This window comes from Sitodiplosis mosellana, unplaced genomic scaffold, assembly GCF_009176505.1.
Source record: "Sitodiplosis mosellana isolate CC-2019 unplaced genomic scaffold, AAFC_SMos_1.0 Smas_scaffold_1129, whole genome shotgun sequence".
Taxonomy (NCBI): Eukaryota; Metazoa; Arthropoda; class Insecta; order Diptera; family Cecidomyiidae; genus Sitodiplosis; species Sitodiplosis mosellana.
In genome coordinates this window covers 1-27,326 of record NW_022596371.1, presented here as the reverse complement: position 1 = coordinate 27,326, position 27,326 = coordinate 1, and the positions used below count along the sequence as shown (strand labels likewise).

General features: G+C 34.0%; 3 protein-coding genes and 2 long non-coding RNA genes across 29 annotated transcripts; 2 read left to right on the top strand and 3 right to left on the bottom strand.

Annotated features, from left to right (window-relative positions):
* Positions 1 to 464: 464 nt before the first annotated feature.
* On the bottom strand, positions 465 to 3,842 carry LOC129571038 (uncharacterized). The gene is made up of 3 exons (XR_008688203.1): positions 3,543 to 3,842; positions 2,156 to 2,361; positions 465 to 592 (listed from the first exon to the last, which is right to left on the bottom strand). It is a non-coding gene; the product is annotated as an uncharacterized LOC129571038 (long non-coding RNA).
* On the top strand, positions 571 to 9,698 carry LOC129571037 (uncharacterized). 3 transcript variants are annotated; one of them, XM_055450775.1, is made up of 7 exons: positions 722 to 873; positions 967 to 1,127; positions 1,192 to 1,270; positions 4,923 to 5,268; positions 5,334 to 5,525; positions 6,459 to 6,713; positions 9,437 to 9,698. In XM_055450775.1, the coding sequence occupies exons 2-7, from the start codon at positions 983 to 985 to the stop codon at positions 9,614 to 9,616; spliced, it is 1,197 nt and encodes a 398-aa protein (XP_055306750.1). In that variant the 5' UTR covers positions 722 to 873; positions 967 to 982; the 3' UTR covers positions 9,617 to 9,698. The 3 variants fall into 3 exon arrangements, 2 of the variants coding, with proteins under 2 accessions (XP_055306749.1, XP_055306750.1); XM_055450774.1 differs by having other exon boundaries at positions 571 to 1,127; XR_008688202.1 differs by lacking the exon at positions 9,437 to 9,698 and adding an exon at positions 5,600 to 5,938 and having other exon boundaries at positions 712 to 1,127; positions 6,459 to 6,593.
* A 1,996-nt stretch (positions 9,699 to 11,694) lies between these two features.
* Positions 11,695 to 21,091, bottom strand: LOC129571039 (cyclin-dependent kinase 12). Of its 19 annotated transcripts, XM_055450782.1 has the most exons (13): positions 19,960 to 20,469; positions 19,568 to 19,876; positions 19,066 to 19,475; positions 18,821 to 19,007; positions 18,388 to 18,742; positions 16,888 to 17,598; positions 16,483 to 16,811; positions 16,352 to 16,399; positions 15,890 to 16,236; positions 13,594 to 13,753; positions 12,866 to 13,254; positions 12,305 to 12,778; positions 11,695 to 12,014 (listed from the first exon to the last, which is right to left on the bottom strand). In XM_055450782.1, exons 3-13 carry the CDS (start codon positions 19,326 to 19,328, stop codon positions 11,876 to 11,878), a joined length of 3,402 nt encoding a protein of 1,133 aa, XP_055306757.1. In that variant the 5' UTR covers positions 19,329 to 19,475; positions 19,568 to 19,876; positions 19,960 to 20,469; the 3' UTR covers positions 11,695 to 11,875. The 19 variants fall into 19 exon arrangements, with proteins under 19 accessions (XP_055306757.1, XP_055306752.1, XP_055306765.1 ...); XM_055450777.1 differs by lacking the exons at positions 19,568 to 19,876; positions 19,960 to 20,469 and adding an exon at positions 20,734 to 21,091; XM_055450790.1 differs by lacking the exon at positions 19,568 to 19,876 and having other exon boundaries at positions 16,888 to 17,556; positions 20,365 to 21,088.
* Positions 21,092 to 21,526: 435 nt separating this feature from the next.
* Positions 21,527 to 24,361, bottom strand: LOC129571040 (uncharacterized). 5 transcript variants are annotated; one of them, XM_055450803.1, is made up of 6 exons: positions 24,326 to 24,361; positions 24,121 to 24,248; positions 23,823 to 23,996; positions 23,290 to 23,752; positions 22,883 to 23,206; positions 21,527 to 22,100 (listed from the first exon to the last, which is right to left on the bottom strand). In XM_055450803.1, the coding sequence occupies exons 3-6, from the start codon at positions 23,979 to 23,981 to the stop codon at positions 21,877 to 21,879; spliced, it is 1,170 nt and encodes a 389-aa protein (XP_055306778.1). In that variant the 5' UTR covers positions 23,982 to 23,996; positions 24,121 to 24,248; positions 24,326 to 24,361; the 3' UTR covers positions 21,527 to 21,876. The 5 variants fall into 5 exon arrangements, with proteins under 5 accessions (XP_055306778.1, XP_055306776.1, XP_055306777.1 ...); XM_055450801.1 differs by having other exon boundaries at positions 24,121 to 24,339; XM_055450802.1 differs by having other exon boundaries at positions 24,139 to 24,339.
* On the top strand, positions 21,575 to 22,659 carry LOC129571041 (uncharacterized). Its single transcript, XR_008688204.1, has 2 exons — positions 21,575 to 21,694; positions 22,352 to 22,659. It is a non-coding gene; the product is annotated as an uncharacterized LOC129571041 (long non-coding RNA).
* Positions 24,362 to 27,326: the final 2,965 nt, after the last annotated feature.

The window sequence follows — 27,326 nt, the reverse complement described above, 5'->3', positions numbered from 1 at the left end:
AAAATATAAGTCGTGAGGAAAACAAACACTACTCTCAATCTCACCTACAACTATTTCAGAATTACTTACGTTTTGATCCATTTATATCTTTACGACTACCAATAATCCCAATATTATTTGCAGCTGGTGTTTTTGGTTCGTGTAAATTCTTGTCCAACCTCTCAAAACTTCGCACAACATCTTCAATATCATCCAACGAAATAACATTGTGTTCGTCATCTGTATACTTTGAACACAATTTGGTGATTTTGTATAACTCGTGCTCAAACTTAGGAGAGAACTGCTCAGATAAAAGCGATGAATCGATTTGTATGTGTTCACGCTTTAAACATTCCAATATATCACTTTTTTCATTTAAAACTTGTTTGGTCAAGACTTCAATGTCTTTTTTCGCTACAATATCGGCCATTTGATGAATTTCAACAAAAACTATCAGACAATTTATTGAAATATGGAAAAACAAACGCCGTTAATGATACTGAATTTTTTTGAATAAGTTGATTTATTTGTCATTGTGTTCGTGCGGTTTGACAGATAATTCGACAATGCGAATTTTATAAGTGGCGTTGCTGACGATTACCAAATCATCGTTCTGCAAACAAAAGTAAATTTTAAAAGAGGAACATAAGTACGATGAAAAAATATCAAATAATTTTTTAATAATTGAAAGAATTAAATTGAGAAAATTAAGTCAAAATAATAATGATTTAATTATTATTAGATGAACTGGTATGTTTAGACCAGATGGCGCTGATGAACGCTGCAGTGAAAGAAATGAAGTGCACGAAAAAGCGCGAAAAACGAAATGTCATGAAATTTTTTTCGATATTGGTTATAATCAAAGTCAAAAAAGGAGTTTCTTCTTTTCATATTCTAAACAGTTCAAGTGTTGCATAAAAACGAATTGAAATTGGGACATTTTTGCTAGTGTGATATTATCTAAATTAATCCTTTTTTGTTCTACAGATACCAACCAATAAATATGTCAAAGACAGATGAAGTCAGTGATTCTAATTTTACCAAAGAAGCTACCTCTCCGAAAACGATTGAGTTGAATTTTAAATGCGACTTCGAGCCTGAAGATGAGGTGCTACATGCTATTCAAACAATTTTGAATGCAATTTCGTGTAAGTGGTTAAATATTGACTACCTGAACAAAATCTAACAAGTAAAAAATTTCGTCCACCGTAGCGGACAGGAAGAAATTAAATTCAATTCAACATGAACGCGATTCTCTTTTATCTCTACTCAGGACTTTTGAAACCGAGCGGTAAATAATTTTGATTTTTGGTAATATAATTCTTTTTAATCTCATATGAGAGTATACATATATCATATTATCTTTTGGTATTCATTAAAAACGAAATCCCGTGATGAAGTGTGGCTTTTTGAGTATGAAAAACTTCCCCTGTTTTCTTACAATTCGCAAATTTGTCTGTCTTCTGTTCTGGACGGATCATAATAAACTCGGAATGAACACGTAAAAATATCGAATCTTATTTAAAAGATCTTGCTTTGTTGGCAATATGTATTTCAAAGACTTTGATATTAATCAAATCTAATAACATATTTCATATTCAAAATCGCTACAGGCTACTTTGAAAGTGGCTGATCCATTCAAAATTTCGACCACCCGAGCAAATTTCATCTCATTGGTATGCAACTAAAGAAACCAAGTTTTTAATATAATGTTTTGACGAATTGTTTTCTTACGTCCCTCCTTAGAGTATAATACGTAACTGTGATTTATAGGGGAGATGGGGGTAATCTGGGACACTTTTTTTCAAATAGGCGGAACTCGGGTGCTATTGAAGGAAATTGAAAAAATTTATTTGCCGTAGAAAAGGTATTGTAAAAAGGCAACTTTTGGCAAACTTCATTTTTTTCCTGCCCCGTCTGAGGTGTAAGGGGCGCTAATTTTCCGAAGGGCTTACCCTTGCGGGTAATCTGGGACAGTGGGGGTAATCTGAGACAGCCACCATTTTGTATGTTTTTCAGCAAAATATCTCAATGTTTGTTGGTATTTCATGTATAATTCGGAGAATTCATCTATTTCAAACAATTTCCGACTGTTTTTATCTACTTTCACTGGCAATTTATTTCGAAAACTAGGAAGCAATGGCATTATACTGAATGAAGGGAAAAAATGCATTACCGGTTTTTGGAAAAGTAAAGAAATGACGATGCGCAGTATCTTAGTAGAGTCGCGATAGTCTCTCGGTATTCCGGTAATATTTGATACCACCTAGCTGTAATAATCATAATTTTGGTTCACTGGACATTGCTATTTCACCCGATTTCAACGTCGATTCTTCCAATGGCGTCTTTTTGGCACAAATTTATAGATATGTACCTATAAAACTACAACAAACATTCAAAATCGACATTAAATTTAAAGATAAACACTGTTTGTATGCCTTAGATGCAGGCCTGCCACAGGTCAGCTTTTGAGCTGATTATCATCTATTCGAAAATCTTCAGCTATTATCAGCTATTTCGGTCACAGTTCGGCTTTTTCAGCTTTAAAAAAAAATAATGAGAAAACTAACACAAATGATGAAAAAAATCTCAATGAAAAAAATGCTTATCATAACAATGATACGAAACGCGTTTTCAGACAGAGCAATGAAAAAGTAAACATTTTTCTCTTATGAAGACAATATTAACTCAATCTAATTCTGAATCATTGGCACTGTGCTATGACACGGTGTCATCCTTTCAATTTATCTGAAACGCATTGGTCAGCATATTTACGAATCAATGTAAATAAGAAATTATCGTTTTTATTATTGCTTCGATTTGGCATGACAACACTTGATAGATCATGTTTATAAATCGATGTAAAGAGGCAATTGCGAAACTGATAAAAAGAAATTACCGTTTTGTTATTCTCCAATTCGGCGAACACTTGCTAGATGTGAAAATGAGTGCACAAGCATTTTTTGGCTCAAGTAGTAGCTCCAAATATCAAAAATATAATAATGCAACAATCAGTTCACATTCGATTTTGGCACGAGTCACATTCCCATTCAAATCAAACAAGTACATTTCTATTGTGAAATAGAATGTCATGCAAAGTTCATAATGATTGGTTTAATTTGGAATTCGAAATGAAAGATAAAAGCAAAGTGAAATACAAAGAATTTTTCAAGAAGGAAGAAGATTTTACGTTGAGATGTTCAGCCTGCGATAGTACTATCAACATCAAAAGCAAAGGATTTGCTGCTGTGACCCAACACTTGATGCGAGATAAACATATTGAAAACATGGAAGTCAAATTTAATTCAGTTAGCAATATTATTTATAAGTCAACTGCTTAGCAAGTAAGATTGAAAATAAAATTTCAGTTATGATTCGACTAGAAACACTATAAAAAAACTATTTTTATAACTGCTTCTTTGATTTTGCCATATTAATCTCATCAGCTTTTGCTTGCTTTTTCAAACTGGTAATATCAGCTTTTTTAGAGAAAAAAATCTGTGGCAGGCCTGTAGATGTGGCGTGAAATGCATAGAATGCAAAAATAAACTGTCACACTTTACCCCCACCAAAGTGTCCCACTTTACCCCCAGTTACCAAATTTCACGCCACACATCAAAAAATTTTCACTAACCAGAAATAATTAAAATTACTTATTATTACGTGAAAGCACTCGACTTTAGCTACAAATTATACATATCATCAATTCATGTACGCTCAAAAATGAATGAGATATTCACGTTTCTATGGAGAGAAAAAATTGTTGCGTGAAGGGGCAAAAACACAAACCGTGCTCTAGCGCAGTGTGTATCAGACTGAGAAGAGAGTCTGTGCACGTCAAATGATCGCCACACTAATGCACATTTACGCACAGTATCGTTTTGACGTTTGGTGTTGCCCATCGCGAGAAAATGGGTGTGTCCCAGATTACCCCCTGTCCCACTTTACCCCCTCTTCCCCTACACAAAATTATTGTAAATCTTACTACATTGACTGTGATATGGCCTTCCATTGAGTTGATGATCGTTTTTTGACTTGTTATTTATTTATAATGCAAATGAGTTGAGTTTTGTCAATGTTTTACGAAGATTAATTTTAAAATGTGCATATCTTTCGGTCTCGACATGAGTTGCAAATTCAAAACTATCAACAGCGTTTAGATTGGACGTAAAACTCTCCTTCAATTTATCATCTCTTTGATAAATTGAACGATGACTTTTCTAGGCTTTTCGATGTTTGACGATTCAGTTAGTTACACGTTTAACCAATTAACAAACCAGTGGTTTGATTTTTCGACAAGTGACATTCAATATTTTTCACATGCTCTATCTCGCTCCTCATATGGGGAATTGGGTAACTCTTTTCTAAAATAAAGTTTAAAATATGTAATTTCCAATGAGAATATTATAAAATCAATGGAACAATTTAAAATCGGTCGGATCGAGCTGCGAATGAAACCAGAAATATTGAGAAACAAATTCTCGAGAAATTCCTACGTATTTGTACTGAATTTTTGAATTTTAGATTGCTGTTTGAAAAATGGGATTCATATCTCACGATCCACGAAATCGACTCTTATTTTTAGGCTCAAATTATTAATATTCGAAAGTTTAATAACTTTTAAAAACAATATAAGAAACCTGGTAGGTAATGGATAATTTAAGCTATATTGGACCGTTGACATGCGGCTAACTACATTCATTTCCATGTTCTGGTTAAGTTTTATGTATGAGCTTGAGCTATCTCATAGATCCAATTCTCATACTAGTCAAGAAGAATTATTTAATCGAAGCTATTTATATATTACTCTAATTGTATAAGCACGAAAAGATCAGGTTTATCATGATTCTTGGATGCATTTTCCTGCACACTTAAAATATTCAGCCAGCTTTTGGCGGTGTCAATAAATTACTAAATCAGTTACTTTATTTGTTTATTTATAGTTTTTCAGATGATTTGTTGACCACGGAAATGAAAGAGAATCGTCGAAAAAGGGTGAAAAGGGAGTCTCTGATGTTCAATGAATCATCAGATGACCCAGATAACACAAATGCTGATTTGAATGCTGCATTTCGATCATCTATATCTGAGAGTCCACCCAGGAAGAAGCAACAAGATAGCCAAGATGAGGTGATCGAACCAACACAATTTAGTCCAGTTAAATCCAAAAAAATCTTGCAGGAACTTTATCTGGAAAATGATGTTTGCAAAACAACGAAAAGAGAATCAACGTCTTTGGTCACGAAAGAAAGTAGCCCAACAGTGCTAAGCAAACGTTCTAGCATAAAAGTAACTAGTGAAAAACCTCACACTCTGGTAGAATTGATTTTAATAATGATTATTTTTGTCATCAGACTGCATTGAACGAATCGCCTAAATGGCACTCAAAGGCTCCTAGCAAGAATAACACACCACGCCGCTTGTTTGATAGCAGAACGGCTATAGATGCAAATTCATCAACACCGCAATATCAACAACTAAATTCTCGAAAAAAACTGGGATTAAATTCATTATGTTTAAAGCAATCCACCATAAATTTTCCAAAAGTAAGCCTTTATTCTGGATAAATTGAAAATAAAAGCTGAGATTTTGGTTCAATTTTCGCCTCTCTTGCATTAAGTGCTATCATCTCTTCGATGTGCTAGATATCATTAGCGAGTCGTATGCAAACTCTTCAACAATTTTTGTAATGTGCTATCGTTTTATGGTAATTTTATTTTCACCGATCGTGCGTATTCAACGTATTTACTTGGTAAATTTGCAGCGCGAATTCTTCAAATACAAATTCAACTCAGCTCAGCCCAGCTCAGCTCAGGCTTGCTTAACAGCAAAATAACACTCTCTGTCTGAAAGTTTCATGGTGAAGGCAGTTCTGTGATTTTCGACCTATTTTCGCCCCGAACATATAAAATAAATGAATACCAATTTTGTCGAATATTTCGAAGTTTTCAAAAAAATGGTAATGAAATGCAGTTTGGTGTGTATATTCCTGACAACACATTAAAATGAGATATCCATCAATTAGAAACGTGGGAAATTTTGGTATATTGCGAATAAAAGATTCGAAACTTCGAAGTCCTTGGCAAAATTGCGACTTTTTCACTTTTTTACTTTTACAATATGGGCGTTTCTAATTATATCCCATATTATTTTTTTAATTCCAGAAAAAAACAAAGTCTTTGATCTATAACTATAGTTGGCTCGGGAAACTTTAAAATTATCACGCTGATAGATTTCCTGTTCAATTATTCTCAACATGAAAAGAATAAATAGAATCGAAATTTCACCTCGTTTCTAATAAGTTATCAGGGCTACGTTGTACTTTAATAGTAATTTATGTACCTACCTTTTGATTGTCCTTTATTCTGGTGGTAAAAATGGTTGAAACTGTAGTTAAACGCAACCCTGAATTTTTTCTTGAATATATATGCCTGAGGACGGGGTATTTGAGTTAATAATTTTTACTTGATTTTTTTCAGTGTGAAGAAGAAACATTTTGTGAAGTCATGCAACAACCATCTACATCAAAAATAAAAAGAGAACCACAAACTTATGATAGTGTGATTGCTTTAGCAAAAGATACAAACGAAATAATAATAGTCAATGAATCGCAACCCACACAGGAAATTTATCAACATGTTTTAGACAGTGAAGAAGGATTTAATGCTCAACTTGGTCAGAATTTATCGAGGAAAATGATAAACACTAGGATTGAGTGTGAAGACTGTAACGAGGTAATAGCTTCATTTTATATTTCTGTTAGAAATTTCCAAATTTTATATATGGTTGGAAAGCTATTATCTTAAGCTCTCTTGAATGAAATGATACTAAAATGAATGAAATAACATTAAAAAATGTAAGTAGGAACGACGAAATGTTGTTAATGCTCATACGTGAAAACCATGTTGAAATAAAATATGATAAACTAAATATAATAGAAATTCGAGCACTATTTTTTACATGTTATGGTTTACCAGCACTATTTCCGGGCGGTGCTGATGACATGTACCTATAGAAAAGAATTAATAGAACACGCAAAAATGGTACCAATTTCAACGGAATCCAGATAGGACGAAAAATACAAAAAATTCATGAAATATTTGAGAAATAAGCCTCAAAGTGAACCAATATCACGATAACATGATCAAAATTACATTAAAAACACATGAAATGCGTAAAATAGATGAAACTTTTGTATAAAGCCGTAAAATGTGTAAAAAGTTCTGATCCGAATAGCCCCCAGGCACCATTTCCGAAATTTTGTCCTCAAAAAATATCACGCGCCAAATATTTATCCAAACTGGTATTATTCATTGATAGTACACGATCTTAGCTTTCAGAATATAATACCTTTCCGGTGCCGGATCTGGGTGTTTTGTCGCCCCGTGCAAATTGTATTTTTGCCGCCCTAAATTTATGAAATAAAACGAACATTTTCTCAAAGAAATTTCAACCCTTTATCACGCATTGGTTCCTAAAGTAACCAGATATTACAAACGCTATAACTACGAAACCACTGAATATTTTTGCATATTTGTTGGGAAACCAATGTAGGGAACTGAACCATCTTTCATTAATTACATTACTTGTACTGCTGTGAAAAAATGCGAAATTACAGCAGAATTCCAAATTTTGCATCCTCGCATCTTGTGGGTTTGTACATTCTTTTCGATTGTCAAATTTTGATTCATAGGACCAAAACACATCAATTTAACTTATGAAATTTAATTTATTCAGGCTGTTATTGCGGTTTGACAGTTTTGACTCTTTTCCGATTTTCTCGATAATTACGCAATTTTTCAAAAATCCATTTATCGTGGAACTAAACATATATCAAGATCATTCAAAAATAAAAAAATTGCGCATTAAAGGGTTAATAGTTCTTCCAAAAGCTGATAATTTTCTTTCTGACACGGCTTTGATATATCGCACAGAAAACCGAAATATTTGCTTAAAGGCGTTGTGGCGACTATCAAGACGTTTTGGCTCTCAGTGCAAGTAGAATTATGGCGCCTCTTTCAATAAGATTGAAAAATACATGTCAACTTGCGAGGAGAGCGAGCCGAAATTTTTTCAGTAAATCAGCTGAAACATTTGGCGCAAATCATTTCCCTGTGTTTTATTTTCCTCTTCACGTTTTCTTTTTTGCATTTATAATTTAATTTTTTTTTCAATTTGGGATTTTGCCGCCCAGTGCAAATGCACGCCTTGCATGTGCCCAAATCCGGCACCGTACCTTTCAATTCGTTGTTTCACCAAAACAACACAAAAGTCGAAATTCCGTGATGATGAGAATATAAATCACACTTTTACCGTTTTACGGCATACCGTTCACAAATGACATAATCATTTAGGTTGCCAAATATGTGGCAAATAACAACTAAAATGTTGGTGCCATATGTCATGGTGTTGATACCGTTTTGGTTCTGTATAGATGAATGTAGTATTTTATGTAGGAAAATTTCTTTGGGGCTATCAAAAAGCTGTTCTAAAGAATAAGACACATTACAACCTTAGATCTATGTATTAGTGAGCTGAGTTTAGCGAACAATGTATTACACACACATGAATTTACAGTACGCCCCCGCAAATTAGAAACCCGAGAATTGGAAAACCTCAGAAATTAGAAATGAATTTCAGGTTTGAAAATTTTTATGAAAAGTTTCTAATTTCCGGGGTTAATTTCTAATTTACGGGTTTTCCGAATCATTTCATTCAAGACAAAGGGAAATTTACTTCATTTTTAATGAAAAAACGTAATGAAAGTCTTTTCCATTTCGTTGAATAACTATATTAGCAGATCAGCTTGAGATTTTCGACGTTTACCATGAAGTTAAAATTAAGTCAAGAGTAATCTGTTCCATATTGTCTGCGTCAATCATCAGTCATTAACAAATCGAAACCGATTTGTTCCATCAGAGAATTTGCATATACAAAATTGTATATAGAATGCTAACGTTTTCTGTTTACTATCGTATGATATAATAAGAACAGTCGGTCATCGTTTATTTCGGTTTGTTACGAGGAGCAGTTTATCCAGTAAAATAAACTGACAGACTTACTATATATTTATAATCACTAAAATAACTGCTTATAAGCATTTATTTACATACAATACTTGATTGAACAGTGTTCAATATATTGTTTTCAATTAAGCAAATCATTCCTCCCTATCAGTTTTTCATTTGATACACCGTTTTTGGATGAAATTGAAAAAACCTCAGAAATTAGAAAACTCCGCAAATTGGAAATGGTCTCGGGACATTTCAATTCTAATTTGCGGGGGCGTACTGTATTTACCCTTATTTAAATGAATATAATTCACATATTTCATGTTACACTTCAGTTAAAACACTTCTGTATTCCCATTTTTATTATAATTATCAACCACACATATATAAATATATGTCCAAGAAGCATCCGTGTTGTTAATTCTCTATCGATTATCTCTCTTTAGTATCATAGGAAACTTGGACGTGACGTGGAAAAAAATCCCCCAAGGAAATTCGGCATTTGTTCGAAGCATCATAGAAATGTTCAAGTTCTGGATACGCCACCAGGATTCTGGAATCCGAAAATTATTGATTCTGAAAGTGATGAAGACACTCCATACGATTATCACTTTGGGAAGAAATGAACTCGAATTGTTAGAATGGTACAACATATTTAAATGAAATTTTATTGTAAATAAAACGAATTACATGCATAATCCAAACTTATCCGCACCGCAGCAATTTTTCTATCCTTCCGCTTCAGAAAACGATTTCCCAATTAATTTATTAGAATCACCAAGAGAATCATCAAGTCAGTTTATCCACGGTTCAGAAAAGACTTCATACAAAAAGTGCAAATATTTATCAAAATATCACAATTTTTACCGAAAAATAAAACGAATTACATACGTAATCCAAACTTTTCCGCTCCGCAGAAATTCCACTTACCTTCCACTCAACATGCAACCAAAAGTTCAATGAAAACTTTTTTCATAGCACTTTTGACCTTAAAAAATAACTATTTCGATCAATTTCCATATTAAAAGTGTCATTTCGAGAAATGACAGAATTTCAAAAATTTCAAGAGATGTCGATTTTGGACCAAATTTATAGGCAAGTAGGTGTTCGGTTGTTCAAAGACTCCCATTATTTTTGCAAAAAAACATAAGTTTGCCTCGACCAAAACCCTGCGGGTACTTATGCTTTTTTTGGGTACTTCCCATAAAAAAGTGTCATTTTTCAAGGTTTTTCAGGTCCTCATTCGGAGGCTTATGGTACGAAATTGGTAAGTCAGAATGGGGTCAAAATCAATCCGAAGCTTCGTCTCGACATGCCAAAACTTTTCTCCGCTTACAGATCTCAATTATCTCGTAAATTTTTTGAGATATCCGGCGACAAAAAAAAGAGATTACTATGGGATATTTTTATTCATATGGGATAGGAATATCGCATCAAAATATCAGTGCCGGTATTCTGGACACAATCCGCAAAAATCATGCGGAATTATTTCGAACTTTCAATTGAATTTTTAGAAGTGGAAGGATAACGTTCAATTATCATCCCACATACATTTTTGGAATGGACCTTTGCCTTCCACTTCCAAAAATCCAACTGAACGTTCGAAATAATTCCACATGATTTTTGCGGATTGTGTCCAGAATACCGGCACAGATATTTTTCATGCGTTGCGTTGTTGCAACGCTTCTGCAGTTCAAAATTCATATTCCCCTCCTCGAAAACTGCCACTATTCCAGTATATGTTTTCAACTCTATTGCGAGTAACAATATACCAATATACCAATTTCAATATATTTTGGTCTCAAATCGAATTTTTCACAAAACACTGAATTGAAGCTGAAGTCATAGAAAAATGAATATTTTGTTGTTCATTACCCTAAAAAAAATAGGAGCCTCTCATAAGTACACAGGAAGGGCATATTTTGGGTGGAAAATGCGATTTTCTGTATGACATATTGCGAGTTGAAAACATTTACTGGAATAGTGGCATTTTTTGACCTTTTACACCAATTAGACAGGGTCGAGCGAACTCTAAATCGTTTACTCGTCAAAAATAATGTGGCATTTAAATCACATCGGCCCATCATAGGTGAGTTTTCTATTCCATAAATGTGATTTTGTATGTAGATTGCGGATAAGAAAATGAGTGTTTTGTTGTTCAAGGACTCCAATTATTTTTAAAAATAATAGCAGTTTGCCTGGACCAAATTCCTGAAAAGATATTATTTTGAGTACTTCCCATACAATAGTATCACATTTGACAAAAAAATCAAATTTCACACAGAGTATGTAGTTGGAATGGTTTTCCTTTCAAACGTGTTACACGATTTGTCGCATAAATCCTATTTTGATTGATCTTAGTGTGTTGTTTTCTAAATCCGTTTTCCTGTGTGGAACATTACAAAAATATATATTCAAAATACACATTTTTTTGCTTGGGGAAGGCTGAATGTCAAACGTAATGTTGTGTGAATGTGAACATCAAAATTTTACTCAGAATTGTATGCTGCTTAAATGGAAACTAGTCATTTTTTTATTACAAAAATAGGGAACACGCTACGAGGCAAAAAACAAGAAAACTGTGATAAAAAATAAAAAATAAACATCTTACACGGTATTTATTCATTTTTCAACTGGAACATTCCTCATACGTAAGGAAATGAATTCATTAAAATACAAAACACGAAATGAAAAGAAACTTGTGTTTTTTTAGCCATCGAAAGGTGAAGGTTTATTTATATTCAATGCCGTATATTATCGTAAAACAATTTATTACAATAAATTTCACTATGAAATGGAAAATCGGTCGATTCTCTTCTTGCTTACAAACATTTGTTCTTTTTGTCCTCACATTAAATTGAAAAATCTTCTACTTTTTCTTAGAATTAGTTCGCAGATGTTCCATCCATACCAGCTTTCCCGGGAAGATTTTGCAACGACTCCTGTTCACGTTGTTGGCGTCTTCGTTTCTTACTCCACAATTCATGACAATCTTGCCACGTCGGAAGTTTTGGTGCCGGCATTCTAAATTGAATAAAAATCTTCAGTTTATATACATGTCTCTAAAAATTCAATATCACAAATGAATGGCGCTATGAAACTGATTGTTCTTAATCAAAAAATTCAAGAAATTCTTTGAAAAATCTATTTTTTTCAGGTGTTAACGAATCCTTTCAAGTGTTCAAAGTAAAAACCAGAAACACAGCCTCAAAAACTGAACAGTTTTCAAACACCTTAAGTGTTATATATTCTCCCAGGAGAATAACCAGGTAAATTTTTCGATATTTTAATTATAACAGTTTCATTTTACTTACTGATCAGGATTGACATTTTTTAACCAGTTTGATTTGAGAGCGTCCTCAGCAGTAATCCGTTTGTCAGGATCTAGTTCAAGCATTTTATCGAGTAAATCGAGTGCTGCACCAGGCATAAATATGAATTCTTCACGTAATCTTCGTCGATACTGCTTTTTTGGTTTTAATGTGTGGAAGAAGGGTAGACGTATGACACTTGGCCAAACAGCTGGTGTTGGTGTTCCACATAATCTTGAAATCATTTCAAGCTGTGCCATTTCTGCGTTTGCTTGAAACAAAGGCTTCTTCGAAAATAGTTCACCCAAAATACAACCACAGCTCCACACATCAATGGATGGTCCGTAGCGCTCCTCACCCAATAATAGTTCAGGTGGTCTATACCACAGTGTGATCACTTTATTTGTATAAGGACGTTGACGATCCTCTGCATTATATAAACGTGCTAGACCAAAGTCGGCCAATTTGACTTCGCCCCTGAGGATACATTTTAATGTATTATTTATTTTACATAAAGTTTGGCTTGTGACATTAAATTATATAAAATTTTAATTTTTAACTCACTTATTATTCAATAAAATATTTGAACATTTGATATCCCGATGTAAGAAATTCTTTTTATGACAATAGTTAAGACCATCCAGCAACTGTCTCATTATGCTAGCATTATTTTCTTCATTAAATTCAACCATTCCAGACTCCAGTAAACCCATCAAATCATGGTCCATATATTCAAATACTAAATAAAATGAGCCTTTGTCCTTACGAAACTCCAAAGCATCTTGTTTATCGGTGACGATTTCCCGTAAGTTGACAATATTTCTATGGTTTAATTGCCTTAGAATTTTTATTTCACGTACAGCAGTTATCGGAAAACCTTCTTTTTCATGCTCTAAGCGGACTTTCTTCAATGCCACCATTTCCTTTGCCTGATTATCTCTCGCTTTATATACCTATATGTGAGAAAAAATTATTGATTCAAATACTATCTGAATTTACATTTATATATCATTGGTTTTCAACAGCGGTTGTTGGTTGCGTTGGTATACAGATTGTGAACACGCCAATTCTAACAAGCATGAACATGAACACACAATTGAACCGACGCAGTACATACAGTGTGTTACGTATATACCAACGCAATCAAAAGTCCCTGTTGAACAGACAGCAAAGTCACGGCTCTGAGAATTTAAATTACACCACCATTTCATTATTTGGCGATAACTTTGTGTTTGTTGTTTATAGTTTTACTGTACTGTGTCACTACTGTTTATATCAAAATTTTCAACAACCTGTCCATAAGTTCCTTCTCCGATCTGTGCTATAACCTCAAATACATCGACACATCGTTCTCCCCAATCTTTGATTGTCTGACTCCTTGAATTTCTTCGATGCAAAATAGTCGGCCGCTTACGTTTTACATCTTTTTTGTTGCTGATCCCACCGCTATTTCTAGAAATAACATTAAATACATTTATTAGCTTATATATATTTAATCAAATAAAAAACTTTACCGAAGTCAATTCTCGTGCCGAAAGCGAACACAAAACTTCTGATATCAATTTAAAAAGATCGTTTTGGAGCGATTTCAATTTGCCTATTTTGCATTCGTTCATACATCGCACCGAAATGATTTTTTTAAATTAATATAAGAAGTTTTGTAATCGCTTTCGGCACGAGAATTGACTTTGTTAAAGTTTTTTATTCGATATCAAAGCTGTTTTGTAATAGAATTTTTCAATAAAATTAACAGTAAGTCTATGTTCTTTCACACATTTGACTATGAACGCAATAAATTTGAAATCTCAAGAAACAGTTCCATTTTCCACAATTTCACTTGATATTATGATATAAACAGACTGTGCAAATGGTCGGTATCTCTAGAAATTTCATTAATATCAACTAAATACAATACCAATTTTTATCAATATTTATCTTCGCCAACAAATGACTTTTTGTCACTTTTTTGCGTTTTTTCATGATTTTTCTAACTATTAGGAAACGAACTTAACCAGATATGTGCTATATGTCAAATTTTAGCTCTGATTTGAGGCTATAATCAGGAGAATTTTGAAAAAAAAAAATCGTCGGAGCCGTTTTCGGGAAAATGACCGGTTTGTACCATAGGTGACCATTTTTTCGGTTTTCCGCCCATAAGACCATGTCAATTCAATTTTTGCTGGCTCCGAGACCTTTCCAACGATACCCAAAAGTCTGGAATTGGATGACTGGTTTGGGCGCAGTGGCCATTGGAAGGAACGCCATTTTCAGAATTTTCAAAGGGCCTCCAAGGCCAAGATGGCGGCTAGATCAAAAAGTGGCTCAACAAAAAAGTCTTAATTTTTTATATACTCCAATGCCCTAAAGTTTGAAAAAGATCGAACAAAAATCGTACGGACGGACGGACACACAAACAGATAAAACTATTATGTACTAACTTTTAACTTAAACATGTTTCAATATAAACGGGCCCCGTTCAACGTCCGAAAAATGGGAAAAACTGAGAATTACTCTCAATGTTCCAGTGGCCATATCTTTGGAGGCGATTGGTCGATTTCAAGTTTGAACACATTTTCTGGGCCTATAATGTAGGGACTTTTTAGTCGTACTTCATTCATTTCAGATGACCACTCAGGAAAAAAGTTCAAAATTGCGTGTATATATAGACGAATTCGACTTTCAGCACTAGGGTGCTTCCTTCACTCGTATCTGCTGTCGCCGGCTGTGATAGATGTTGACCCATCTACCACGTCACTTTCTTAAAGCTGGTAATTTAATTATAGGTTTATTTTGGGGCAACTTTGATGACTCATCATAACAAGGCGCTAAGCAATAACAAATTGGAGAGTCATAGCCAATTGAAGATTTAAAGCTCGACATTGATTTTGTGCTGTAAGAGCTGCAAAACATCGATACTATGGAACGGGTACCAATGGTGTGCACCAATGGTACTAAAACGATGTGCGAGTCATTTAGCACGTCCACTCACGCAAATTTTCAACGAACTCTTGACGGCTGGTCCATTTGCTGGCGGATGGAAGCGCTCGAGTGTGTCACCCATATTCAAAAAAGGGACAAAATTGAAAATCGGAAATTATCGTGGCATTGCTAAGCTCCAAACTGTGGCGAATTTCTTCGAGCATTTGGTGAACGTCAAAAAGTTACACGGCTGGATTTACTGTCTCTAATTTTATTGAATTTATTCAATATGCCCCATCATAAATTCAAATGCATAAGTGAATATTCTATATACGGACTTCATCTTCTTGCCAAATCATGATCAATAGTGAATTCGATTGAAGACAATGCGAAGATTTCCCACATAATTCAATGGAATTTCAGCACAATGCTGACGTAAACAGAGAAAATAAAATGACTCAAGATCGATTGAAAGAACAGAGGGACAGCAAAAATCTTACGTCCAAAATGATTCAGCTAGTGTGATAACTCCTTGAGTTCAAGTTGTATTATTTTTGCTCACGAGATTTATTTGTTTCTTGCGGTAACGATTCCCTTCCTATCTTATATTTTGGAAATGAACTCGAAAGTTGCTCTCTCTATTGATAAAACAACAATGATTAAACTTACACATGCAGAACACTGTTGTTTTGTTTGAAGCTTGATGAATGACCTGATGTGACTGGTGAACTGATATAATCATCATCTCCACTCAAGTCTTCACTCCCAGGAACCATTGGTGGCATTGGTAATGTCAGAAGTCCACCTTTCTTATTTGTAACACCAGATGTTGCTGGTTTATTGGAAGTAGTTTTTGTCTGCTTACAGATTGGACTCGTACTTTGTGGTGGGCTAGGTGTATTAATATCTTCTAGCTCATTCACATTCACCCCTGGAGGCATTGGCAATTTCGTAAGATTTTTTGGCTTCGATATCGTCGTAGTAGTTGATTTCATTAAAGTTGTAGATTGATTTTGCTATTTGATAAATACGTCAATTACATTTTAGTTTCCCCTTAATTTTTGAAATTTTCAGTTGGCAGTAACACATAAAAGAACATGATGAATAATTAAATTAAAGTCGATGGTTTACCTTCGCTTGAGGGCGCGAATAATCAACTGTCGTATTAATTATCGTCTCCTTTAATAATGATAGAAAATACAAATAAGGTATTGAAGGTAGTTTTTGGCAAGAGAAAATCATTAATGGATATTGAAGTTTACCGTGCGCTGTGTGGCTATCACAATATTTGAAACAAATGTGGCTTTTGGTTCACTCGGCGGTGGAGGTGGTGGTACTGAAATGAGATTGAATTGTCGATGCAGATCGGTGTGTGTTTTATCAGACGAATTGATACTCTCTTCCCCTGGTGATTTTTCTGTCGTTTTTGCATTAGATGTCGTAATTCCTTCTTTTGAGGTAGTTTTATCATTTTGACTTTCATCCGCACTTGGCATTGGAATGTCAACTAAGCATACTGCATCTTTCATTCCGTTCGATGTCTGTAGATCGTTGGTTTTTTCTGAACTTGTTGATATACTCGCTGAATCCACTGAAATAAAATTTAATGGTTTAAACAATATGTTTTCTCAAATTATTCAGCTAACGATTAAATTGATAAAATATACCTGTATCAATTACTACCAAATTATTGTTATTCGTAATAGCACTATTTGAGTTTTCACCACCAGAATTAACAGACTTTTCCTCTTGCTTGTCAATGATTTCTTTCAAAACCTTATCTCGTTTGTGTTTGTCTTTAACTAATTCAGCGAATAAACTTGTGTCCGGAATTTTATTATTTATATTAAGTTTTCTTGTTGGGGGAGTTGGAGAGCGTGCGGCCCGTGGTGATGTGTCATTTTTGGTCCTATTAGAACGCGATGAATAATACACCGGAGAACCAACTGGTCGAAATGCTCGTGGACTGTGACTACGGGAATGTCGTTTACTCAATCGAACTGGCGACGGACTGTGTGGTGCGCGGCGCTTTCTGTTTGAAGGCAATATACGGGTCGAGGATGTCAGATCATAAGTATCTGCAATTCGTTCACGAGAATGCCGATGGTTCTGAATATCCGTATTTCTTTTCGATGAGTATGGGTAATCTGAAGGTCGCTCATAAGTTCTTTCTGGTCGCCTCCTTTTGCTACTGTGTGGCGGCGGACTGTATGCATTTCTTCGATTACTACCAGGAGATCGATAATGCGAATGTGAATGTGAATGACTTCCACTTGAGTTCGCATCCACATCTATCGGGCTATTATGGTATGCAGCTACGGTTGTTTTTCTGGGCACTAATGGTGGAGTATGTGGGGATGATGCAATATATTTTTGCGCTTATGACAAATAACCATCAAAAGGTGTTATGATAAGTTGAATTGTCGCTCAAAATTTTAATGATAGATTGTAATTTCGAATGGACTTTTAATAAATCCATTAGTATTTTTAGCTGAAAAATCCAATGGATTAATATCTAATCCCATAGTAAAGATAATTAACAAAAATGATTCCATGAAAAATTAACACAGAGACTGTTATTTTATTCGACAATGGTCACACTCATTCCCGCTCATGTTTGTATTGTATCCTGGTACTGTTGCATCGGCTCACAACGAATTTGATTCAGCGCGATTCTAGTATGAATTTCGAATTAGTTGTGGGCTAAGTAAATTCCAAAAAGCTATGCAACAATGGGAAACGGTACTTCTTTGTTGCTAAAAAAATAACCAATTGATTCTTCTTTCGATGGAACGGTGTGATAGACGTTGTTGTATATGTGGCACTGAGGTAATTGAGCCAACCAGAAAAACAATTTTTGTTCAAGTCGAATTTCAATCGAAATAGTTTCATAGCTTATCTCGTGAATATATTGTTGGAGTGTTCAAAGTAATTTTCGAGGATGAAATAAATAAATTTTCAATTGTTTTACAAAATCAACAAAAATAAAATGAACCTTGTCAATCCAGGACCATTTACTAAATCATCAGCCTTGGCAATATTTTCGGATATATATTATACAAATGGATTAGATATTAATCTAATAAGATTTTTATGCTTGATAATTTCAAAAGATTAATAATTAATCCGTTCTATATTACAGAGTCGATTGTGGAATAATATTTTACCTGTATCTGAATAAATGCTCATGTTGCTGTTGGGTCTGATTGGCGGTGTCATTGGTGATTTTGATAGAGTATCCGTACGGTTTGGTGTATATCGTTGTTTTCCCCAATGTGTGGGGGACTCACTCCGTATCGGTGGTGTCAAATTTAACTCATCATCCAGCATTGAATCATTATCGGAAATATTTTCAACGCTTGAAATGGATTTATTTCGTTTTCTCTTCTTTTTTTTCTTATTTTTCTTCTTCTTTGTTTTCTTCGTCTTCTTTCTCTTACGCTCAACTTCATTTGAGCCATCCGATTTAATTTCGTCGTCATCGTCATCTTCATTTTCATCATGAAATGAGGCAGGCGAATGCTGAAAACATATAATTCGATTTTTTAGATCCATATTTCAAATATATATTAAATGCCGCATTATTTTTATTGTTTTTACTTGGTGGCGGTGATGCGATGAAATACTCATTTTTGATCTAGAATGCGAAGATAATGATGAACTAATAGGAGACCCAACTTCCAACTTCCGCTGTGGTGGTGTTGAAGATAATTTAGAATTATCTACATCCATGACACTTCCAGTTGCTAATGAAGGTGCATTATTGCGACTCGAAGAATTACCATTACTAAAAGATGAAATTTTATTAGAATTCTCTAAGAAAAGAAATTTAATGAAACACTTACTTCTGGCAGTCACGATCGTTGAACGAATAAGCATTTTCTTCGTCTTGAATTTCTCCCGCTTCTGGTGCTGAAAAATCTTCAGAGCTTACATCGGAGTACTCAACTAATTTACTCGATGGCAAAACATCCTTGGATGAATGTATTTTACCACATTTGGAATCGTATTCATCGATGTATGGAGATTTTCGATGTCGTTTTGATTTCTTGCTTGACTTCTTCATTCGTTTTTTACTATGTTTACTGCTGCCGCGGCTTCTATCCATTACAGTAATACTTCGGGCACAACCGGGTGCAGTGTAATCAGATATAAATGAGGCGTTTTGATATTTGTTTTGGAGATAATTGATTATTGCCAATAAAACCGCATCAGATTTTCATTAATGTGTCAGTATTTGTGTGTATCACTTCATCTGAAATTAAATAAAAAATCGGAGTTATTTCTCCAACAGCTAGATGCAAATGAATACATTTAAGAATGGACATAAGGCAATGTAAATAATACAATGTGTATGTATTGTGCCGAAGAAGTCAAATGCGGTCACAAACATTTCAATGGCATAATATTGTGTAGGTCTTTCAATCCTGAGAATCCATCAAATTGTAACATAGTTTGCTCTGAACCTTAAACTATTTATTTGAGAAACACTCTCGTGCACTTTTCTTTATCATAAACCATGGCAACACTCATTTGCATATGCACTCTGCCATTTAGTCCTTGGATTTTTATTTTTTTATCGTATAAATTCATTACTTATAAAGATATTGGTATAAATTTCTTTCAATCTTGTAAATATTTGAATTGATTCGGTTTCTATTTAATTTCAGTCAAATGATTTCACTTCATCATTCCTGATGTTTTGTGAATGTATGAATTCACACAAATCATATACATACACTCATTACATGTGGGTAATGTCAAACTCAAATGTACAAATTTTCGTAATTCAATCAAACAAAAAACCAATTTAGACTCTTTTTTTGCTATAATTCACCAATTTTGCTTGCACAGACCTTTACAAACTTTTTTGTAACGAATGATAATAATATCCATTTATGACGATATGTACAATTTTGTTTTCAGATTCTTCGTATCTTTCTGTCTATATCTCTTGTACAAAATGAAGTTCGTCTCACATTCAACTTTAAAATACAGCACAAATTAAACAAAGTTCAGTTTAAATTCTTTTGAACAAACCAACACTATATGATTATTTACACAATGTGTAAATTTAAGATATTTGAAAAGAAAATAAAATTTGCTTCATTTTAATTCAATGGAGAGCCCCCATGTACTATTACATTTTGACAATTTCCTTTTGAAATAAAGAAGCAGCAGCAGTAGAAGCAACAACAGCACGAACATCAAGTTTTAGCGTTTTACAGCTGTCAAAATCGGTACGGAAAAGTATGCATTTCGGACACATAACTCATACAATGACATTTGCACCGCATTTCGTATGCTTATGTTTGATTTTAGAAACATTGACACAATTCATCGAAAAAAATGGGCGCTTGAATTCAAAATTTAAAATGCATCTTCTGCTATTCGGATGAAGTGAATTTTTATAAGATTCTTTTGTATTTCTTTAGTTTGGAAAAGCAAACCCGAAAATTAAATGAGACTTAAAAATATGTTATCTTTCACTAAGTTCTTTTTTCAATACAAACATTTTTATAGTTAATTGAAAACCAGCATGACAGCAAATATAAATATAATGTGTTTTATTTTAGGAATATTTTCCTTTGTTGTTCCAATTGCAAATCAAAACTAATGCAATATTTGACCGATCCAAAAACTCTTCAATTTGCTTCATATGATCGTAAGATAACTTTAGAGTGTGTCTTGGTCGCTCTTCTTCACACAGACGAAATTATCAGACCATTTCTACATATTCACTTTTAATTTTCAATTATTTTTTACAATAATACAAATTCTATAAAAAAAACAGCTATCAATGTAGTCACTGCAATGTGGGGTCCGTTTTATTACTGTGCATCCCATGCAAAACGCACCCTTTTGTTCGGAGTCTGTAATGGAAATTTTCGTAACTTATGTTATGCACAACATGTCAAAGTTGTTCAGAACGCAGAATGAATGCGTTCAAAGTACATTACCTGATATTATTATTATTACTTTATCATCGCATTAGAAGTGCACTGGCATAAAACTTTGAACCGAATAAATGATATTTGAAATTTTTCAGAAACAAAAACGTTATGAATATTCTATTGTATAATGAAAATTTCATGATGACACATACAGTTTATTACTAAATCTGTAGTGCTTCTTTTTAATTTTTATTTTTTTCAATATTAAAAAGTGAACTGAGAAGATTTTATTACTGGATAAAAAAAAGAAGTCAACTACCTACCACGTAGTGCTAATAAGCGATAAACAGTGGGTTAATTGGCAAAAATGGAACCATAATAAAAGATTGAACAAATTATTAAAGAAGAAAGGTTGATCACAGTGAAGGCCTCAAAAGTTTATTTATTAAGTACATGTACAGAAAATATAAATAATGAAATAATTGACAATTATCATCAGATAGTTTGAAATTATACCGCAATTTTCTAATGGATATTAAAAAATTCATCTGAGACATTTACATTCTTTAGTTTTTTTTGGGTAAGAAATGATATATGACTTCATTTTTTAATTTTATTTTTACACGTACACCAGTTTTATATGCATAAACAACATAAGATAAGATAAGATAAGATAAATGGTCAGATACCAGACGGAGTATGAAATTTTAGGATAGCGGTCACATTCTACACTATTTGTACTTTTGTTTTCCCATACAACAATTATGCAACGCAGCAGAAAAATAATAAACATTCAATAAACTTATCCCACCTGTCTTCTTCTTTTGTTTGATACTGATTAGATTCGCTGAGTAAGGTACAATTGGGTCCACTTTGATGCAGGTCATTTAGACCAATCGTTTCGTCTGGTTTCATTTTTGTGGGTGCAATAGTTGTTACGATTCTTGTCAAGTCACCATACAAAGCTGATGTGGCACAAGTCTCTCCTAAAATATAAAAATCTCGAATGATTATTTTCGTATTTTTTATAAATTAAAATAAGTATTGTGGCCTTGTCCGAAGTGCGGGTACATAGTTGGGATCATTTCAAATAACCCGTCACTATTTATTACCATATCGAATGTTGATTCATAATCGGTTTCAAATAATTCTAATTGATTTGTTTTTAATGTTTTTTTCCTACCATCGTGACGTTACAAATGACTGAAACTACACACAAATACGGGCCCAAATTCAGACGTGTACATACGCTTGGTAATGGATGCATTTGCGTTAACAATTGCCTATAGGCACCCATTCAAAATGGGCAGATTTGACCCGTCTCACAAAAGAGAAGCATATTGCTGATGTAATTACGGCTTAAAAGATTGAAACGCAAACAGTAAAAAGGGGCTCTTTGGCGTACAATGGATTCAAGTGTCGCTTTCGAAGGTTCAATTTGAATTTAAAATAATTTCGATAGAAAAAATAGTTTACGATCAATTGTAACGATTTTATCACTTTTTCGGCTAGTATAATCCAATATAGTTATCATAATCAATCTAATTATTTTGTAAAAAATAAGACATAGGAAGGAATGTCATTTTTATATAAAATTTATAGCTACGCCCTGAAGAATTAAAAAAATTTAATATCAACTACGCTCATCTCAGAACAACAATAATAGTTGTTTGGGAGCGACAAGTGAAGAACAGCTGCTGAAATTCACACTTGCTATAAATGTCATTGCTTCTTCTGCTTGATAAAAACCTGAAATATATCTATTTACCACTTCTCCTATTGTTTAGTGAACAATTAACTTCAACATGTGAATCTTCTTTTTTGGGAGGATTAGATACTTTCACGTTATTGCTCATATTGGATTTGCTCGGGGGAGGCGGTGGACGAGACTTTGGCAATGAACTTCTGGTGCCGTCCATGATATTTTGCAGTTGTCCAGTTACTGGTGTTTGTTTTTTTCTTGATTTGCTTCTCAAATCACCAACCAATTGTTTATCACAAACTTCGGATGTTAATTCGTACACAGTTGATTTAGATTTGCCATTTGATTCATCCTCATATGTTCTTGTAGAAATCATTATTGATGATGACACTTTTTCAAATTGAAATTTAAAATAATTTTTACTCTTAAAAAATATTGAATAGAATATCAAATATGCTATGGTTTTAACCTACTTTCAAATTTATTTTCCACGATCGTTGCACTTGATATTAATGGTGCCATGATTTGGTCTTCGGTATTCCTTGCGCAAAGTTGTTTACCTGATGTAGAGATATCCTGCGACATTTTTGGTATGAAAGTATTGACTTTGTTTTTCTTTTCAAACAATGCCAAACGTTCTTTGAGGGACATTTCAGCCGGATCTTTTCTGTCTGGTGGTGACATTCTATCGAAAATAGCAGCGCATGCATTATGCACAAATCCTTTTTGTCTCGCATTTTTTAATTCGAGACGTTTAGGTGGTTTTGGAGGTAGTGCGGGCTTACGACCCAAAGGAACAGAAATTGTTTTGACTGAGCTCTCCACTTCACTACGTCTGATAACATTGCTATTTGCATAAACCATTTCTGTTTTCATATGGTCTTTCATTTCGATTCCTGATTCCTTTGTGTGAAATTCCACATCTTTCAATTCGTTCTTCAATTAGAAATCAACAATATTAATATTATACGATAAACAACCACACATGCAGAAAACAATAACTCACCTTTGCAACTTCTTCTTGCAATTTTGGAATATTGTCACTTTCATTCTGATTTTCTTCTTTATTGCACTCATACTTCAAGCTTATTGAACTGTTTGATAATTGGTATATTTTACAACGACGATCGATTTCATTGAGCATTTGTTGTGCAAAAGAGTCCATTTTATAATTGATTATCTTTAAACGAAAACGGAAATGCCAAATCAAAACAAAAACGTTGGTGCACTGCAATTCTCTGCACTATTATTTAATACATATTCCACCAAACCTTGACTTAATGCAATTTGATGTATTTTCTTACAAATAATAGGAGCACAACCTAAATGTTTTGGTAGGAATGGATTCAATTTCATTCGTATAACAGCAATAGTAAGCGAAACGGGTCAGCTAAATTATAAATTGTCTCTCCGTTTTTTACGAAATTTAATCCTGAAAAATTACAATCGACGTTAAATTCAAAAGTTTCTACATATCTGTCTGTTTGTAACTCGCTCAATGATACCCACACATGGACACTGTTTATTATGCCGTATACCACCACAAACTCAATTCACGTATACCAATGAACTAACCGTGTATCTATTGACTGAATTGGGGCCGTCCAATGTACATAGTACACGAGCAATGGAAAAATACATTTACGTTAGCATGTTTTCGTTGCAGCATCAAAACTATTTATGTATGAGTTTATTTGGTCCCTATCGGAGACTTTGTAGTTTCTTTGAATTCATTTTACAATCTGTTGAAAATAGAAAACAATTATAAACATTGAAAAGAATTACATTCGTATTTCCGAACTTTTCCGTACTATTGTCCGTACTTTTTAAAATAGATGGATAATCGAGGTTTTCATAAAATAAGCCCAACCAATCAAAACTTCCATATTATTATTAGTTTATGATGGAAAATCGGGTGATGTAGAAAATATATGACACCCATAGAACAAAAAACAACTTATGAGTTCTCTTTCTATAGATAAGATGGAAAAAAACTTAGAGTAAAAAAGAGACAAATAAAGTTGCGAGCAAAAGTGATACAACTCAGCATTGAGTGGAAAAGACGTTTTTTTGCATTTTTCTGCCTGTTGGAAAAAGATTTGTAGTTCTTTTGATGTTCTATAATAATGCTGAAGACACCTAATCGTTATCTATTTCCAGTAGCGAGAAAAATGCAAAAAACGTCTTTTCCACTCAATGCTGAGTTGTGTCACTTTTGCTCGCAACTTTATTTGTCTCTTTTTTGCTCTAAGATTTTTCCGTCTCAGTTATGGATAAAGAGCTCATAAGTTGTTCTCTTTTTCTATGGGTGTCATATGTTAGATACGAAAATAGATTTTCTGCATTGTCCAATACGAGAAATGTTTTCGGTAGCAACGCCTTCGATTTCAAATCTTATTGTACGAATGTACAAGCGAAACACAATTGATTTTGATTATAAATTTCAGTCGGCGACGTTATTCGTATGTTCAAGTAAAATGAACTGAAAAAAATTCACTTCCGCAAAGCGTGACGGTTGACAGAGGTGACGGATAATGGGAGGACGGATAATCGAGGCTCCACTGTATTCTCAAAATAAAGAAAATATAAATCGCAGCATACATTTTTTTTTCAAAACATTGGTAATGTGCATTAACGAAAAACAATTCTTCAGTTTTGAGCACTCCCATAATCTTATGAAAGTATTGGAACCCGCATTCTCAATTGCAATTTTGTGCAGTGCATTGACTCTGCCCGAAAATGTTTTTATAACAAATTTGTTCTCATTAAGCCACCTTTCATAAGAAAATAAGAATTATCATAATGTTTCTGCTCCAGTCTGTATAGAAGTAAAGTAATAAGTAACTGATTACTTTTTACTTATTACTTTCATTTTATTACTGTAATAAGATGATTACAGATTACTTTGTAATAAGTAATAAGATCATCTTATCAGCATCAAAAAATTTATTTTATTTTAAACTTTGGAAAAATATTGCATAGAGTGAAATCAGCGAGCGAGAGTGAAGGTTCGGTGCACGGTGTTGACGCTTTGGGGCTATTTTATATGGGTACTGTCAAGAAACCGCAGTGTTGATATTCATATTCTAAGAAGTTCGGAAAATGAAGTTGTGCTGAATTTAATTCTGTTAACTCTATTCATTATCATAATTTTTCAATTTCGGGAAATTCACTTTCGGGATTTTTTTTCTCGGAGATTTGATTTTCGGGATCACAGCCGGCGACAGCAGGCGCGAGTGACGAAAGCACCCCTGTGCTGAGAGTCGAACTCGCCTATATATACACGCAATTTCGAACTTTTTTTCTAAACGGCCATTTGGTATGAATGAAGTATCGTCAGAAAGCCCTTGGCTCATAGGCCCAGAAAATGCATTCAAACTTGGGAATCGACCAACCGTCTCCATAGATATGGCCACTTAAAAATTTGGAACAATTCTCAGTTTTTACCATTTACCGGGGGTGGACGCGGCCCAGTCATCTCAAAACATGTTTCTGAAGCTTGTCGTTGAGACCTTTCCAACAAGACCAAGAACGTCGAAATCGGACCATCAGTTCATGAGTTATGGCCATTTGAAAATTGTCTTTTCCGTCTCCACCAATTATTCTGAGATAATAGTTTTGTGTGTCCGTCCGTCCGTCCGTCCGTCCGTCCGTCCGTCCGTCCGTCCGTCCTTTTTGTCCGATCTTTTTCAAACTTTCAGGCATTGAACTATATCAAAAACTAAGACTTTTTTGTTCCGCCACTTTTTGATTCGGCCGCCATTTTGGCCTTGGCCGGCCTTTGAAAATTCAAAAAATGGCCTTCCTTCCAATGGCTACTGTGCCTAACCCTGTCAACCGATTTCAGACTTTTAGGTATCGTTGGAAAGGTCTCAAGGCCAGCAAATGGCACCTATTTGAGCTTTGAAAAATGAAGTTAGCATGGTCTTATGGGCTGAAAACCCAAAAAATGGTCACCTGGCCTTGAACAAATCGGCCATTTTCTCGAAAACGGCTCCGACGAATTTTTTCAAAATTGCCTCAAATATTGCCCCAAATTAGAGCTAAAATTTGACATATAGCTTATATCTGGGAAAACTCTGTTTTTCGAGATATGGCCATTAGAAGTTGGAAAAAACATGAAAAATCGACAAAAATCAACTAAAACTCATTTTTGTTGCCGTGAATAAGGTCAAAATCATAACCAAAGTGTTTTTGCGCTCAGATGAATAAAATTCTTCCGGATACCAGCCCTTCACCAAGTCTTTTTATACCATGCAATCAACTAAAAACTCAAAAAAGTACTTTTCATGAAAAAATCAAAACGATTTTAACTACAACATTTCATGTTTCATTTTCTTTGGCTCAATACACACCACTTTGTGTTTGATTCTAGGGGCTAGGAACAATCTGTGAGATTCACATAGATTCGCATATACTCATGCGTTCGTGGCTTTGTTATTGTTGTTGTACGCTCACTGCGATGCGAATGTCTCGTATACACAATCACACGAATTCACAAATATTCGTA